Below are 16,779 nucleotides of genomic sequence, written 5' to 3'. Positions count from 1 at the left end.
GACAGGATAGGGGAACATATTCCAAGATGATTAATCAAATCCTTGATTCATCCACCTAGCCCGTCATCTCAAGATCGATCAAGAAACCCAGCCTCGTCCATTACAAAACATCTAATGATGAGTGGTCATCAAATTGACCCAAAATCAGCCTTTAGAGTTGTGACATGTCATAAAAACCCACACACACTCAAACTACTCGAAGCTATCTTGATTGGTCGGAAAAGTCCAACTTTATGTGTTCAAAAACAACTGTACGTTGACCTTTGTTTACCATGGTTCTAGTGAGTAAATGTCATGCTAAATAAGAAATTTTGACCTTATCTTCAAAACTGTATTTACACGAATAACATGTTGCTTGTATGTGACTGACGAGAAAGCACGAAATGGTACTATCTCACAAAATTTGTCTTCTCATTTCTCTGTTCAAATTTATCAAAGGGAACCAATGTTTTGAATATATAATAATGTACGTTATTATCTGGTAAATACAATCAGCTTTGTGCTCTATACTGTTTACAGTGTAGGGGTTCACATGATTATCGGAATCAATGGTTAGAAACTCTTGATGACATAACACCGAATCAGTCACAATGACTCAGATACATTGACTTTTCTCCTAAATCTTTAGTTTTTTAATTATCGTACATAGTTTGCTTTGCGAATTCATATTTGATTCTGGAATTATATCGTCTATTCTCAATGTTATTAGATATGGATTCATGTACTTGTTTCAAAAGTCATACTCTAATTATTGAAGGTTAACGATACTATTGGGTTTTTGAAACCAATTTAGATGAAACGAAGTTCAAACGTACAGTTTAGTAATTCATTTTTGTATTATTTGTTTGAATCTTCCTATTGATGCTTAGGACAGCAATGAATCAATCTAATATTGGCATTTGTGCATTCTGTGTGGATTGCCTCTATATTGTCTTAATAAATAAAATAGGATCAAACGCACGTCCTGGATTCCACTGCTAACCACTATCCATCTTTGCTTATGCCTTTTAATAGGTAAAAGTCGTAACATCCATTGTTTCACAATTAATCTTAGTGAACAATATGTAGCAAATTCAAAATTCAGTTTAGATAATTCGTTTTTTGTTAATTAATTAGTATTACTAGCTTGTAGCCTTGTGCATCATTCTGTACTTGTTAGTGATGAGTTAAACTAATGAATATATTCTTTTGTATTGATTCGTTGTCGTTTAATTTTATTTTTATACAACAATTGTATTGTATACAACCCCGACCGTTGCTGAAACTCCGGCCATGGCTGCTACCTTGACGTGGTGGTCGGGCTTGCCTGTCGTGATGAACCAATCGAGCTATACTGGCTGGAACAATCTCGTTTCTTAAGGTCCTACCATGCCAGGCAGGTCGGTTGAAGAGCGGTAAGACTAAAAACAGCAAACCCAAGGTCCGAAGGCGAAGTCGTAATGCTGACTGTACAGATGTGTGACAGCAGTAAGGTGTTTCCTTCAGACAACCAGCATGACAGCGATGCTGCCTTCCCACAAGGAGGGGTGGGTTAGAAAAGGTCGACCCTAAAAATGCACATCTCGCCTTATCCCACGTATATCCGTCTCAAGCGGTAAGGTACCAGCAAGTACGGAGGTAACACAAAAAGGTCGTGCGTGACCGACCTCAAGCAGTTGTCCCTTGGGCACTGTGGTCACGCTCTCAGGTCATTAAGACCAACACTAATCCAATTTACTTTTCAGGTACCTTTAGAAGATCCCTTCCACGGTGTGGGCGACCGGGAAGTGATAACTGCCCTCATACCTCTAACAGCACTCAAGACCATTGTATTCATAATCAATCTCCTCAATTCCCGACGATTGTATACAACGCTGTCATTTCATGCATAGTATTAAATATTCACTTAAAGATGAATCAATATAGAATGTATTCTTTCAATACATTGTATTTCCCAGTAACCTAGAAAAAAAGAATCATCAAGATCATAATATACTTCACTTCATTGTAATTGCCTTTTCAAATTTCATTTGTCTTTCTCTCTTCCATCTGGTTATATTATTATGTAATTTTTATTAAATTAATAGACACAATGCCTAAGAGCAACTGACAAAGTCAATTACTGTACCCCATTTCCAAATAGTACTGAAGGAGTTACATTTAATTTTAATTCAGAAAGTGTTTCATACCTACCGACTGATCAACTGATAACTACAATAACAAATCATTATCAACCTGTAGAAAATTATATTACTGCTAATATTAATAATTATAATGACAATCTATTTGAAAGAAAACCTGTTGACTGTTTATATCAATATGGTATGTGGATAAATTTGTTAATTGATAAGAAAGTGTTATTTTTTATGAGGGTAAGAAGTAGTTCTTTTTTTGAGATTGGACTCTGTGTTGGAGAGGTTTAATTTTGAAACTTTCTGTTATGTTTTCTTAAAACATTATCAGTATATGTGTCGGCTTACTTCTATCTATCTCGGCGATGCCTTGTGATGTGTGCACTTTGCTCCCGAATGGCCTCTCGAAATGCTCTCAAATGGCCAACTGTATATAGCCTCTGCCAGGGAAGTCATACTGACTGCCTTCTCGTGGCGAGGGTGTTATTTACGAAATTGAGAGGACGAAAAGCGAATTCCCGGCGCTTAAACCGGGTTGGTGGACACGGATGGTCCACCTAGGGTAGTTGGAAAACCCTGATTCCAAACCAATGGTGCACATGAGCTTCAGGATCCTGAGGAAACAAATGGCTTATGAATCAATCGTTGGTCACCGGCTACCATGGGAATGCATCTCCTCACGATGCTCCACTGCGTTGTGGATGAGATCTTTAGGTCAAAGGCTCTGGGTGTGGCCTCCTAAGAAAACCACCTTCGGTTTGGGCACCTGGGCAGTATCACAGCCCTCACAAAAATCGAATGAGATTTGTGTGGCTCATATGTATCTGGTATCTCATTGTATCAATATTTATGTGTTTAAATAAAATAAAATAATAAATCTAGTTTGTGCGTAGAAAGATAATCGGAACCTAATGATTAAACTAAATAGTTCAGAAGACCCAATTTCAACAAAATCATACATTAAAGTTACAAATTTTCACCATCTTGAAATGAAATAGTATGACTAGCTTAGAAAGAGATTACTAGGGTTCCAACTTATTTACCTTATAGCACGTCTCACAAATCCTGGTAACTGGTAATTTTTCGACATAATTTAAGAAAATCTCTCTTGATATTTGTAAACTTGATCCTTATTTTTCATTAGTGTGGTGTTTCGCCATCAAACTTCGCGTATATCGTGCAGAGGCTTGCTGTTTACTACGTATGAAACATACTATTTTCTATGAAAGTACGAGAATTTGACTTTAGGTGTTTTCAAAGTATTGGTTTGTACATGTTGAAACCAATAAAGTGAGTATTAATAAGGTTAGCTGAAGAGTATCAGGTAAAAATGGTAAAACGTTTGTGGTGATCGTTGAGTTTCATAATTGAAATAATTTCATAGTTTACAAATTCTTACACTAATTATGATTACTTATTTGTGGCTAATTTCTAGAGATGACCGTTGAAGATCTAGGAAAAATCCGTGACTATTGGAGTTGAACCATGTTTGAAGTGAGACAGGTATCCATCGATGGAATAGGAAGATGGTTTCGCAAAACTGCGAATTGATTGAAGTTGAACTTGTAAGCTACTGGTTGCGAACTCGTAAGGATTGTGAATCTTGAGTTTACTCTCTAGTGGTATCGTTGGTTGGCGCCAATGAGGTGTTTATACTAAAACGAAACAGTTGTTCAACACTTCCTGATTTTCAATGGCTGTCTAACCAATGTCAGCTTGCAATCTAAACTATAAAGGATGACAAGTCAATTGATGGTGTACACATCGATTATCTACCTAATTCGATTGGCGATCGTACAAAAAATATGACTTGAAGCCGAATACACGTTTCTGTATTTTGTTACTGATTCGTGTTAATGAAATTAACCATCACTAATACTAATAATATAGTTTACATGCCAACATATTTGGTGTGCTATAAAAAGGTATTCATTATTGTAAGTGTACAGTTTTTGTCCTATCGATTACCAAGTTATAGCTTCTGAGAGCGCTCTTCAGTTGAATTATAGTTGTTGTACTTGAGTCTTATGAAAAGCACACTATCCCCTTAAATCATGATGAAGTTTGGCGATCAATTAATCAAAAAACCTCGTGATTTCAAATATAAATTGCTGATTACTTTATATTATTAGAATACTTCAATGAGTTCATTTAAAATCCTTATACCATCTCTTTTCATTTCTATGTTTTTGCCTATTTGGTAACTCCCAAGAGAAATATAATTGTTCCTGTCAATGTAAATCTCTAAAAAAGATGTTACATTCACTCGAGGTTACAGTTTGTTGACAAGTGCAGTGTTGTATATGAAATGGAGATTTATCAGTTAAAATCATTCTCATTGTGAATAGTATTTTTAGTCTTTAGTTACTGATTTTCTGGATTCGGAAGCTCAATAGATAACACATCGGTATTTGAAGCAGATTCTTCTGGGCTTATAGCCTTAATGATGCGAACATTGATACTGAGATGAAGGTATATCCAGCTGATAAGCCCTAAATAGGACGAGATTACGCTTCCTGGATTTCATTGTTAGTTATAATCCATTTATTCTAAACAATACATCATAAGTAATATCTAGTATTAGAGATAGGAGGAAAGTAAGCAGCTTTGTATGACACCGGTCCTGATTTGGAATGGATGTCAGCTGTCCTTCATGCACCACTATGGAGTATAGTCCATCGTAGGAATTGTGTATGATGTTGATTATCTTTTCATGTACACAATAATGTCGAAGAAGATTCCATAAGGTTCTCCTATCCACGCTGTCAAACGTCTTCTCATAGTCAAGGAAGTTGATTTATAGTGATGGATTCCATCTGTAACTCTTCTGGGTTTACTACTGGTTCCAAGCCCAAGTAAAGGAGGAGGGTTGGTCATCGGGTAACCAACCCCATCTTGTAGAAAACAACTTTGTTAGAAATATGCTAACCATAATAATCCATTACGATCGACTAATACGAATAATTAACTATATTTATTAATTTATTCGTTTGTTTATATGTGTTCTTTTTGATTACAGAACAACATACAAGTCATCTTACACATCTTTGGTTACATCATAATTGTCTTAAAACATTACAGTTAACTAATTCAATTTCTTCAATCAACAATTATTCAACTCGTATACATTCATCGAAATTACTACTAAGTCTTGCTCAAATCTGTCCAAATCTTCTATATTTAGATGCTAGTTATAATACTATTGAGAATTTCTTTGATTTATTTTTATGTCCAGAATCTATCATTTATATTGATTTAAGTTATAATCATATGAAAATCCCTGATGAGCATCGTCATCATCATGATTATGATTCTCAATCATCGTCACCATCGATATTTTGTCAGTTTGAAAGTCTTTCTAAAACATTTTCGATGAATAGATGCCTTTCTGAGAAGAATAGATCCAAGTAAGTATTTATTTATTTATTTCATTGTTCTAAATTCAATTTCACTTGTATAGCCTGAATGAATTAACTGAAATAAGAATCATAAATTTGTAATTTAACAGACTGAGAGTCCTGGATCTATTTTGCTGATGGAGTTGGAGGTATTTAGTATCATTGAGAGTGGAGACTCTTACTGTAAGTAAGAAACCATTGCTCAATGTTGCATAATGTACGATGGTTTTATCTAATTGATATCAGTTCATGATATTCTAGAATTCAGGACCTCAAGCCATTTAAGACTCATCAGCTGCATGTATCTGTCATTCAATGTTAACGTTTAAATTGGGTCTGGAATTCCATAGCTTTGGTTTCAAAAGTCATTATGTTCTCCGCTGAATTACTGAGTCCATATTACTGCTAATTTGTTCAACAGATTTCAATATCATTATTCGTAATGACTTGAATTATGCTATAATCCCAAATTGAACATCAATACTGGGTTGCAGATACATCTAGCTGACAAGTCTTAAATAGGACAAAACGTGAGTTCTTCACCTCACTCATCCATCCACAATTCATCGATTCGACGAACAAAAATGTGTGACAAATTAGTTATGCCGAGGCAGTCCGCACACAGAATGTACATATCTCAACAATGACTAATCAGAATTCATTCTTCAATATATCAACATCAGGTCGATTCCAATCGTTTTTAATGAAGATATATACCATTTCTTATGTATTATTTCTGTTATATCGATTGAGTGTGTTCTTGCCCAGTTGGTTTATACGACGTTATGAGATCGCCAATTGGAGATTAGTGAATTTATTGATCGCCCAATGATACACAACCCGTATGAGCAGTCTAGAGTACTTGTCGGTCCTGCTTTCTGCCTAACCCAGCCACTTAAGTCCAGAACACCAATAACAGCCTCTGCAATATGAATCATTATTCTCAAACATACTGGATTTATATACCAATCAAACGGACCACATTGTACCATAAAATAGAAAATAACATTTGTACAAGATTCAGCCAAATGTGGCTGTGAATAGGGGGGGGGCAGTAATCAATAGACTGGGTATAACTCAAGAATGGTAAATCGTATGATAATAATCTATAGATCAAAATAAAGCTCATAATAAGAGGGACACGAATATGGATACTTTAGTTACTTAACAATTATACAATAGAAAATATGCGTATCATATTGGTCTATAAACAGTCCTCAAAGTTACCATTCATAATTCTCCACGGGATACAACAATTAGCATATGTTATCAGAAGGGGTTTTGTGGAGATTTAGTATTTATCATAGTTGAAAGCGTGAGTCAGTTGAAGCTAGACCACCATGGAAAACCTGGAAACACTGGACGGCCGTTTCGTCCTATTATGGGACTCCTCAGCTGTGCGCATCCACGAACCCGCTCTTGCGAGATTCGAACCCAGGACCTACCAGTCTCGAGCCGAAGCCCTTAACCGATAGACCACTGAGCTGGCATCCAACGGTGTTAATGTCTAACTTCAACTGATCCACGAAGTTGAGCAACCATTCACCAATTGTCTTCAGTGAGTTCCTATCTCACAACAGACGTGGTTTTGAACTCCACTGGTCACTGCTTCTCACTAGAGCTCCTAGATATACTTCTCGAAGTCACTAGTGAGCAAATGATTATATTAATTATCAGAAGGGTTCGTGGATGCGCACTGCTGAGGAGTCCCATAATAGGTTTTCCATGGTGGTCTAGCTTCAATTGACTAACGCTTTCAACTATGATAATTACCATATGTATTGTATATAAAATATCTTTTCTTTTGTTTTAACTTATTTCAAAACACAAATATTATTATTTTTCCATATATTTAGCTCTACATCATATTCATTGCGTAATTGGAATTTAATTACATTCTCAACGTATAATTATTACTCAAAATTGGAGCATCTCAATTTAAGAGGCAATCAGTTTCATATATTCCCTTATTGTTGTTATACTAATACATTAATGGATAAACTTAATCAAACGAAGGTATTTGACAGAAAAAACCCAATATTTTATTATTTACTTATTACATCAGTATTTTTTTTTGTTAATAAAATGTATTTTATTATCTCCGAAAATGATGGTTTTGTTACTTTTTTTTCAAAAAACTGCTGAGGAGCCCCACAATAGGACGAAACGGCCGTCCAGTACTTCTAGGTTTTCCATGGTGGTCTAGCTTCAATTCACTCATGATCTTAACTATATAAAATTACTAAAATCTCCACAAAACCCTCTTCTGGTAATGAGCATATGCTCACTAGTGACTGGTTCCATGAAATATTTCCTGGAGTTCTAGTGAGAAGCAGTAACCAGTGTAGTTCGACCAGGTTTGTTGGGAGATATCAACTCACTGAAGACATTGTTGAATGGTTGCTCAACTTCATGGATTGGTTGAAGTTAGACATTAACACCGTTGGATGTCGGCTCAGTGGTCTACCGGTTAAGTGCTCTGGGGCGAGACTGGCAGGTCCTCGGTTTGAATCTCGCGAGGCGGGATCGTGGATGCACACTGCTCAGGAGTCCCACAGTAGGACGAAACGGCCGTCCCGTGCTTCCAGATTTCCATGGTGGTCTAGCTTCAATTCACTCATGATCTTAACTATATAAAATTACTAAAATCTCCACACAACCCCCTTCTCATAATATGTAAGTTATTTGTTATTCATAAATAACTGACTAGTTGATATGGTGTGTACGTACACTCTATTGTATTACTTAATAATATCCCTCATATTTTCAATAGTATTATAATAAAAATCATTGGTACTTTTAGTGTTATCAATAAATTGTATTCATTCCTTTAGATATTCCATGAATTTCAACTGATCAAATCACTTTCATTCGGTATACAGCCATCATGTAAAGTAAATTTGGGATCATCTTATTTTATGTCAACTGAAAAAGAAATTGTGCTGTTATTTCCAAAATTGAAATCATTAGACTTAGGTGAAAATCCTTATTTAAAATGTATCTATCCTAGTCTGTTACATTCAATGAATTTACAATACCTTTCATTGGATTGTTGTATAACGTTGTGCGAGGTAAAACTGTTATTTGTTTGTTAGTGGTTTTTTATTGTTCTTATTGGTACTTATTTGGCAGAGTGCCAAACGTTTTTAGTCCCTTTGATCGCTGTGATTATAAATGATACTTTGTGTTTATGATCGAATTGAATTCATTTTGTATTTGAAGATACTTAATAGTTATCTGTCGACTATCTATCATTCTATACCTTCATAGTGTTGCTTTGATTCCCTTGTAATGTAATACTATTAAACTATGTGTTATGTCTTGTGACCATTAATAAATAACACGTGTCAAGTCATCACTTAGAATCCTGATTCTAATTTGGGTTTTTTTGCATTTACTATTTACTCTGTAGCTTAGTGTCTCTGACTTGCCTAATTACCCACCCGACTAGCACTTTTAACCTTAAGTTAACTACTAAAGTCCACTTGTTCCACTAATCGCAAGCTTCTCTTTATGATCTGCCGTTGAGTCTAAAAGTCAGTAACCAGCCTGTACTATATTAATATCTTGAACAGATGTGGTTTATATACAGACATATCGGGCAGCATCAAACCATAAACTAAAATAAATAATTATGCATAAACAAGTCAAAACTGTTTGTGAAAAGGACAAACTGTGAACAGCAGACTTAAAAAACATTAAGAATAATAAATCGTATAACGTTAGTTAACAGGTCAACTAAAAGCTTGGAATTACCATCCCTTCAATTGTCGTGTTGACATATGTACTGAATTTTTTTTGAAGATCCATCATAACACTTATTTTTTAAAATTTTAGCTACCGGGTGATTTATTTCGTTTGCCAAATCTACAAAGTATTTTATTAAATAAAACACCATTTATCAAACATTTAGCAACATTGATCGATCCTACTTTAAAAGTAAATCAAGTTGCTGGAATACAAGGCAATAATAATGATAATGATGTTAATGATTATCCAAATTTGAATGAAAAAATCTACACACGACGTATACTTTCATGTTTGAAATCAGTAACTGATCAGTACGTATCTATGTGTGTGTGTGTGCTAGTATTGTTTGTGTTTTGTTTCATTTTGATTATTTATCATGTATATTGTGTTGTGATTTTCTATCTTATCAAGTTATCAAAAAGGATTTTTATGGAAATTTTAGTAATTTTATAGTTGAATTCATGAATCGATTGAAACTAGACCACCATGGAAATCCTAGAAGATGGCTGCTCAATTTCGTGGATTGGTCGAAGTTAGAAATTAACGCCGTTGGATGCCGGCTCAGTGGTCTAGAGGTTAAATGCTCGCGCGCGTGATTGATAGGTCATGTGTTCAAATCTCGCGAGGCGGGATCGTGGATGCGCACTGCTGAGGAGTCGCACAGTAGGACGAAACGGCCGTTCGGCGCTCCCAGGTTTTCCATGGTGGTCTAGCTTCAATGGACTCATGAATTCAATTATAAAATTATTAAGTTGTATTTCTAATAATCTTGATGTTTTTGTGAAGATAAGTGTTAAATTTGACCCCAACCCTAATGCACGGACTGACAACAGACATAATTGTTACTCTTATATCTTTATTGTTTACTGAGCCACGAAGTATTAGAAAATAAAACCTGACCTATGATTAAAAATAATAATTGTTGGGGAGATCCGTACCATTCCCTGAAGAAAGCCAAAAGGGGCCCTGAAAACTCTGGGAAACAGTTTTCCCCAATTAGCATTGAATAAAGGCTTCTTGAAATCTTCCAAAAAGTCAAGAGTCAGGTGTCTTATTTCTGATTGGATGATAAACTATTCTGCTACTATGTTCAGTAGAGTTCCAGAACTTTCCAGAAGCCCTATCCCATCCGAAATGCTATAGATATCCTAAATGTTTTGTACATAAAGTAACCTTGGAATAAAGCGTTCTTTCCATATTTCGCGCGTTTTCTCTCGTGCTTAGGAACGAATTCTAGAGTTCAGTAAGAAGATTTCTCAATAATTAATTAGGAAGAAGTTCGATGTTTGTATATATAGTTTTAATCACCATACAATTACAGTGAGAAGCGACTAAATTGTGTGTGCTGATTAGTCCGCTCGCCAATAGATCAGATTGTCCATTAAGGTTGTTCCGACCACCACGTAGAAACGTGAATGAAAGTCTGGAGTAGAAAATTTTCTGTTCAACTGATCATCAATGATCTAAAATATTGATTTCTTGTTCAGCCGCTTTTCAAGTTTCATCTGAAATTGTTTTTTTTACCAAATAATGTTTTGATATTAGCTTAACATCGATTTAGAAAATTCAAGCATTACTAAATAGACATTTCACTGTTTTGTTTAAAATAATGCAAAACAATGTGCTCTTAGGTTTTCGCCAAAGATTAGGGTTTCAGGTCTTGTGAAGGAGTTTATTTAGAACTCAGCTCCACTTACTTACACATTGTGTGTTAGTGTGAAATTTAAGCTGCGACCATTCTCCATTTGGAAATTTTCAAAGCAGGCTGAAAAACTTATTCTAGTTTTATTTAGTTTTTCAAATGAGACATCAGTAATGGATAAGATCTTGACCGTAGCTGCCATATTAACTTGTTGGTCAAGTTCGCATATCTCAGTCTAGTCATATTGTTTATAACACTTACTTTTTTAGGTCTTACCATATCAGGCAGGTCATTTAGAGAGCGGTATAGGTAAAAATCAACGAACTCAAAGTCCAAAGACAAAGTCATTCTGCCTATTGTGCAGAAGTTTGATACAAGTCAGGTGTTTCCTTCAGAAAACAAATTTCAATGACTTTGCATTACCACAACAGGAGGAATGGTCGGACCGCAAAGTAACACCCCAATTCGCCTCATTCATTTCCTTCTTCTGCAGTAAAGTCTTATGAATTCGCAGCTAATACATCGAAAAGTACTCATAAACGGCCGTTTACGATCGTCCTTATACAGTTCTTTTTGGGGTCTGCATTCGTGGATTATGGGCCTTCGAGAAGAAGTCTCTGTCCGTAGTATGAGCAACTGAAGAGTGACAACTCACACACTGTTGGCAAAACTCTAGATCACCTCGTGTTAAGATACAAACTTGGAGTTAAATTTAATTCATTAAGCCAGTTGCTTAATTATTCTCTCTAGGTTTCTTCGTACGAATAATAGATCTAGTCACAGACTGCTTTATGACAGTAAGTGAATCGGGTGTGTATGCATTAAATTAGTCTAATTACTAATAAAACTTATGCTCATAATGTACTAACAACTGTACAGTCGTAGCTTGTTTGCTCATTCATTCAACTTTCATCTAATCGGTTGTAAGTCTGAATCCTTTTTATTTGCTTCTATGCAAGCAGTCGAGTACGTGTCTTTTAATGCCACGTCAAGTTTAATTTTAAGTTGAGTACATAAACCTGTATTTGTGATAAATGAATTATTTATTAATCCATTTCAGTAGTAAATTTATCAGTTCCAGGATCATCATCATCATCATAATTTTTTATGGTTTTAATTGAACTGAATTTCATTAATTTTATTCTCTTACACTTTCGATTGATTTAATTTTGAAAAGATCCTATCCGTATACTCGATTTCGTGTAATGGTTGTCGGTCCAACAGGAGTTGGTAAAACTACATTAGTTCGTTTGTTACAAGCATCTGAGACTGGAAAATCTTCCTGTCAAACTAATTTCAATTTAAATGTAAGTTCCTATATGATTTTGTTTTTTTTTCATGCTTTTTTGCCACTATTGTACATATATGGTCGACAGTAAATCATTGGACTTCAGTTTCATGCAATTGATACTCGTCAGCATGGTGTATCTGTAATCTTGAGAGAGCGGATGCTCCTTGTGCGATTCGAACATCACGTTGCCCAGCTTTACAATCTGAAATGCTGCCTCTAAGTCATTTTGGTTCTCAACTGACCTCTCATCAAACTAAGCTGTTCATATTGTCTAATTTGGACGAATGACCACATTACAATATGATTGACAAGATTCTTACAGTTCTTAGGGCTAAACAAACGTACCATTAGTTACTTATCCGATATCATTTAATTTGTGCCTCAAATTATTAGTATCTGGTCAAATAAACGCATAATTTATTCACTAATTATACTACTTAGATGAAGGCAAAGTTTGTGAGTAACTTTGTATATATTTTCAAGGTGTATGTTGGTTTTGTAGGATTTCTTCACATTTGGCTGAATGGTTCTTGATTTGTTATATACATATGATTCTGTCATACATTTCTAGAAAATTCCAGAGATCAAGGAACACAGATCCTAACCATCAGAATGTGCACACAATGTAGATTCAGAAAAAATGTATCCTTTATTTTATTATCATTCCAATGATCTCATTAACCAAATACACGTTTATGTATTCAACTTTGATTTACGCTGTTTGTGTAATGGTCAATTATAGTATTATTAAGTTATCAAGAAAATCATCAGCTAAAACGTCGATTGGTTAGTCAGTCAGTTATCAATTTACAATATGATACAGATACTTACCACGTTACTCTATGAACTCTTGATTGTATTGATTTTATTAACTAATAGTCCCCAGATGCCCTGGTACGGCCGAGAGTGGGGAGGGGTGACCCTCCCTCTCGAAATGCTCTCACATGGCCACGCGTATATAGCCTCTGCCACGGAAGTCCTACTCGCTGCCTTCTTGTGGCGGGGTTGTTGTTTACGAAATTGAGAGGACGAAAAGCGAATATTCAGCGCTTTAACCGGGTTGGTGGACACGGAACGTTCACCTAGGGGAGTTGGAAAACCCCTGATTCCAAACCAATGGTGCACATGGGCTGCAGTATCTTAAGGGGACATATGGCGTATGGACCAATTGTTGGTCACCGGCTACCATGGGACTGCATCTCCTCACGATGCTCTACTGCCTAGTGGATCAGACCTTTAGGTCGAAAACTCCGGGTATGGCCTCCTAAGAAAACCACCTGCTTCAGTTTGGGCACCCGGGCAGTATCACAGCCCTCACACAAATCAAAGGAGATTTGTGTGGCGTATATGTATCTGGTGCCACCCTGTTTCTCTTTTTTGCTTAAACTCTTTAAATGATTCCACCTCAATAGAATCACTATTCTTGATGAACAATTTGTAAAGTAGTTCTAGATTGTTTGTAGAGTCGAAATTCGAGTTCTTCTTGTCAAACAGTATAGTGAATCAAAGTGAAGCTTAAATTAGTCAGGGATAAATTATAATCTTTGCAGTTGGCATCAATTTGAATTCGGTCAAATTTTATAGAAAAAATCTAGTCAGTCATATATATGTACATATCAACTGTTTAGTTGAACGAAAGTTTTGAAGAGTGGTTTGATTTATATGTTGTAAGCGTTACAAATTGACCTTTAACTAAACTATACTAGTTAGTTTACTAGTGACTTCCTACAAGATTCTCTGTGAATTCTAATAGAGAGTCATAACTTGTGGATTCCATTCATGTTGTAAGTGAGATAGTTGTTACGATTGAAACTTGATGATCTTTATCGCAAACAGAATGAAGTTGAAATCGTTCAGTTGGTTAAGCCTTTCGCCGTAGAGATCTGTAGGTTTCTTTTTATAATCCTCAGTTGTATTGTTAGCGTACATTGTTTAAGTCCCATGCTAAGATACGACAGCTGTTCATTGCCTTCAAGAATTTCTAGTGATACATAAACTAAGATTATTATCTATGATGAGTACTATGTACATATATCATTTGTAATTTCTGTTCTACGGTGAAGAGATTGTTTAATAGTTCAAGCACATAACACTTCCAACTGTTGATTTAGCTTTTTAAATTACCGCCCTATAGATCACAGGCGAATTATACGGTGTTGTATATATATACAATTATTGCTAATTTACATCTGATTATTATCAGTTTTTGTTGAGATTTCAGTATTTTCATAGCTGAGATCATGAGTCATTTGAAGCTAGACCACTAAGAAAAACCTAGAAACGGCCGTCCAGTGTTTCCAGGTTTTTCCTTGTTGATCTAGCTTCAATTGACTCATGATTCCATCTGATTCTTGATTGTTCTCGAATTTGAACTTAGCTTTATCACCAATCATTTAAAATGATTTTGCTTATTTGTTGTAGCCATTTGAAACTGATGTGCATACATCATCATCATCATCATTGCGATCTAATGAAACTGATAATATACCAGATCATCTTTTACCTTCAGTTCAAATTACAAATTTAACAATAAGTCGTCATAATAACAGTAAACCTAATGAATCTATTAACGCAGTAAGTACTAAGGAAAAAATGTTACTTGTGTACTGCATTTATGTATTCTCTTATAATTGTATAATTGAATAAATATTTATAGTCTTAGTGTTACTCATTGCAGAGTTAAATCAATTTCTATTTATGAAAATTGGATATTGACTGTTCATGGAATCCATAACGTAAATTTTGTTCCATTTAGAACTTGTTAGATGGATATACCAATTACAATTGATTGATCACTGGGTGCTGATCAATGTCATGTATGTCAGGTTCTCCTTAGTACAGATGGAATCCTATACCGGTTTCCCCCAGCGTTGATGTTCATATTAAGATCAAAAACTCAGTAACTTTCACTTCAAACCTTCAGTGTATAATTCACTGAACTAACTAAGTTCAGATGACTACTCGCTTGTATAGTATTTGTGTAGAAATTATTTTTTAGGATTTTTCTTTTCATATTGTTGATAATAGGTTCTGAATAAAAGGAGATGCACGTTCTGGATACCACTAGCTAGCCACTATTCAAATTTAGTAGTAACCTTGTAATACATACACAGGAAAGAGTTGGTCGGAGAATCCTGGTTGGTGGCTTATGCCCCTCCACAAGGGATAATAGACGTAATTTATTTATATGCTTGATAAGTTAATTTAAATCACACTTCCACATATTCCATTCATTCTTACATCAGCAGTGATCATAATTACGACGTGTTTTATAACCCGCTAGCTAAATACTGGTTTGTAGACTTGGATTTCGAGCTATATATTTATGTGTTTGAGAGTTGGTGATACATACACCCGGTTGTCCTAACCAATTGAATGGGCACAGAATTCATTTAGTCAATACCGCTTCATACATGCCTCCATCTAGGTCAGCTTAGAAGCATCTGAACATGAAGTAGTTGTAAGCATAATAATTATTAAGTTTTAAGAATATAGATTCCCACGAATTCTTCGTCTTCTTTCACACTGTTTTGATCAAGCATTTAGGATTGTACATTAATAATTGAGTTGAACCAAATAGCACAATAGTATTCAAGCACCGAAGATTATCAATTAAGTGCTGTATCCAAAGACAAAATACCGAAATCGGTATCATCAAATGATCTCAAATGACTTTTACGAAATCAACGTAAGATAGCACAATTAAGAGAATAATTTAAGTGATCACTTAGAGCTTGTAGGTATCATTGCTAAGATTAGACTTGATAGTTTAAAATAAATTGAACATTGGGTAGAACAAGTGACCAACATCAAGTCACAAAATGTCAGAAATACAATTTTCCGAGATGGTGGAGTAAATTTGTAGTTCAGGTGAATGATTTATGTGAAGTTTTGTTCTCTGAGCTGGATGATTTAGTTGTGGAGCTTTCATTGTTCTTCTGAACAACATCATCACCTTAAGTTTGTGCCGATGATGTTATTATACACAAAATTAACTTGGGATTTTAATATTCAAATAAAATTCAAAGAAAAATTCATAGGTTTCGATATCATCTATACACTAAGTTTTCAAATAGGATGGACACTGTTGTGTTATTTGGCATGATTAAGTTACTATTAGGATCAGACAACACAAAAAGTTCGTATGAAACCGTATTGCCAAAAATGAATAATAATAATAATAATAATAATAACATTGGTAATAATAATGTTTGTACCTTTTCCGTGTCTGGATTGACACGAACAGAGACATATAATGGGTGATGTTTATGAGTAGATGGATGTTCCAGTAACTCTTAACAGATTACACCCACTTGCATTTGATTTGCCAGGTTATCTTGCGTTATTATATAGTCTTTTAGGTCTTTTGTGGTATTTGATTAGCAATACCAATGTTCATGATGATCTAATCATAAGAAATATGTTTCAATCTGGGCAAATAAAAGTGTCGAATTAGGTGTGTGTGTGTGTGTGTGTGTGTGTGTGTAATAATAACAGTTTACAAGAGTTAAATGGAGATAAAGACTAAATACACTTTTTGTTATGTATCATGTCGTATCATTAATACTAATTCATTGTATAATGGAA

General features: G+C 35.0%; 1 protein-coding gene and 1 non-coding gene across 2 annotated transcripts in view; one reads left to right on the top strand and one right to left on the bottom strand.

Annotated features, from left to right (window-relative positions):
• Smp_143400 (protein kinase) overlaps window positions 1-16,779 on the top strand; it is a gene marked incomplete at both ends in the record, with an annotated part of 92,613 nt that overhangs the window by 26,024 nt on the left and 49,810 nt on the right. Inside the window, 4 exons of the mRNA XM_018791062.1 lie at window positions 8,344-8,580; window positions 9,347-9,570; window positions 12,079-12,208; window positions 14,614-14,766. Coding sequence (XP_018645712.1) covers window positions 8,344-8,580; window positions 9,347-9,570; window positions 12,079-12,208; window positions 14,614-14,766 — 744 coding nt within the window. The remainder of the gene's footprint in view (window positions 1-8,343; window positions 8,581-9,346; window positions 9,571-12,078; window positions 12,209-14,613; window positions 14,767-16,779) is intronic.
• On the bottom strand, window positions 6,924-6,995 carry Smp_tRNA_02002_Pseudo_CGA.1.1. Its single transcript has one exon. It is a non-coding gene (tRNA).

This window comes from Schistosoma mansoni, assembly GCF_000237925.1.
Source record: "Schistosoma mansoni, WGS project CABG00000000 data, chromosome 5 unplaced supercontig 0198, strain Puerto Rico, whole genome shotgun sequence".
NCBI classification, from domain to species: domain Eukaryota; kingdom Metazoa; phylum Platyhelminthes; class Trematoda; order Strigeidida; family Schistosomatidae; genus Schistosoma; species Schistosoma mansoni.
This window is presented reverse-complemented; position numbering and strand designations above follow the sequence as displayed.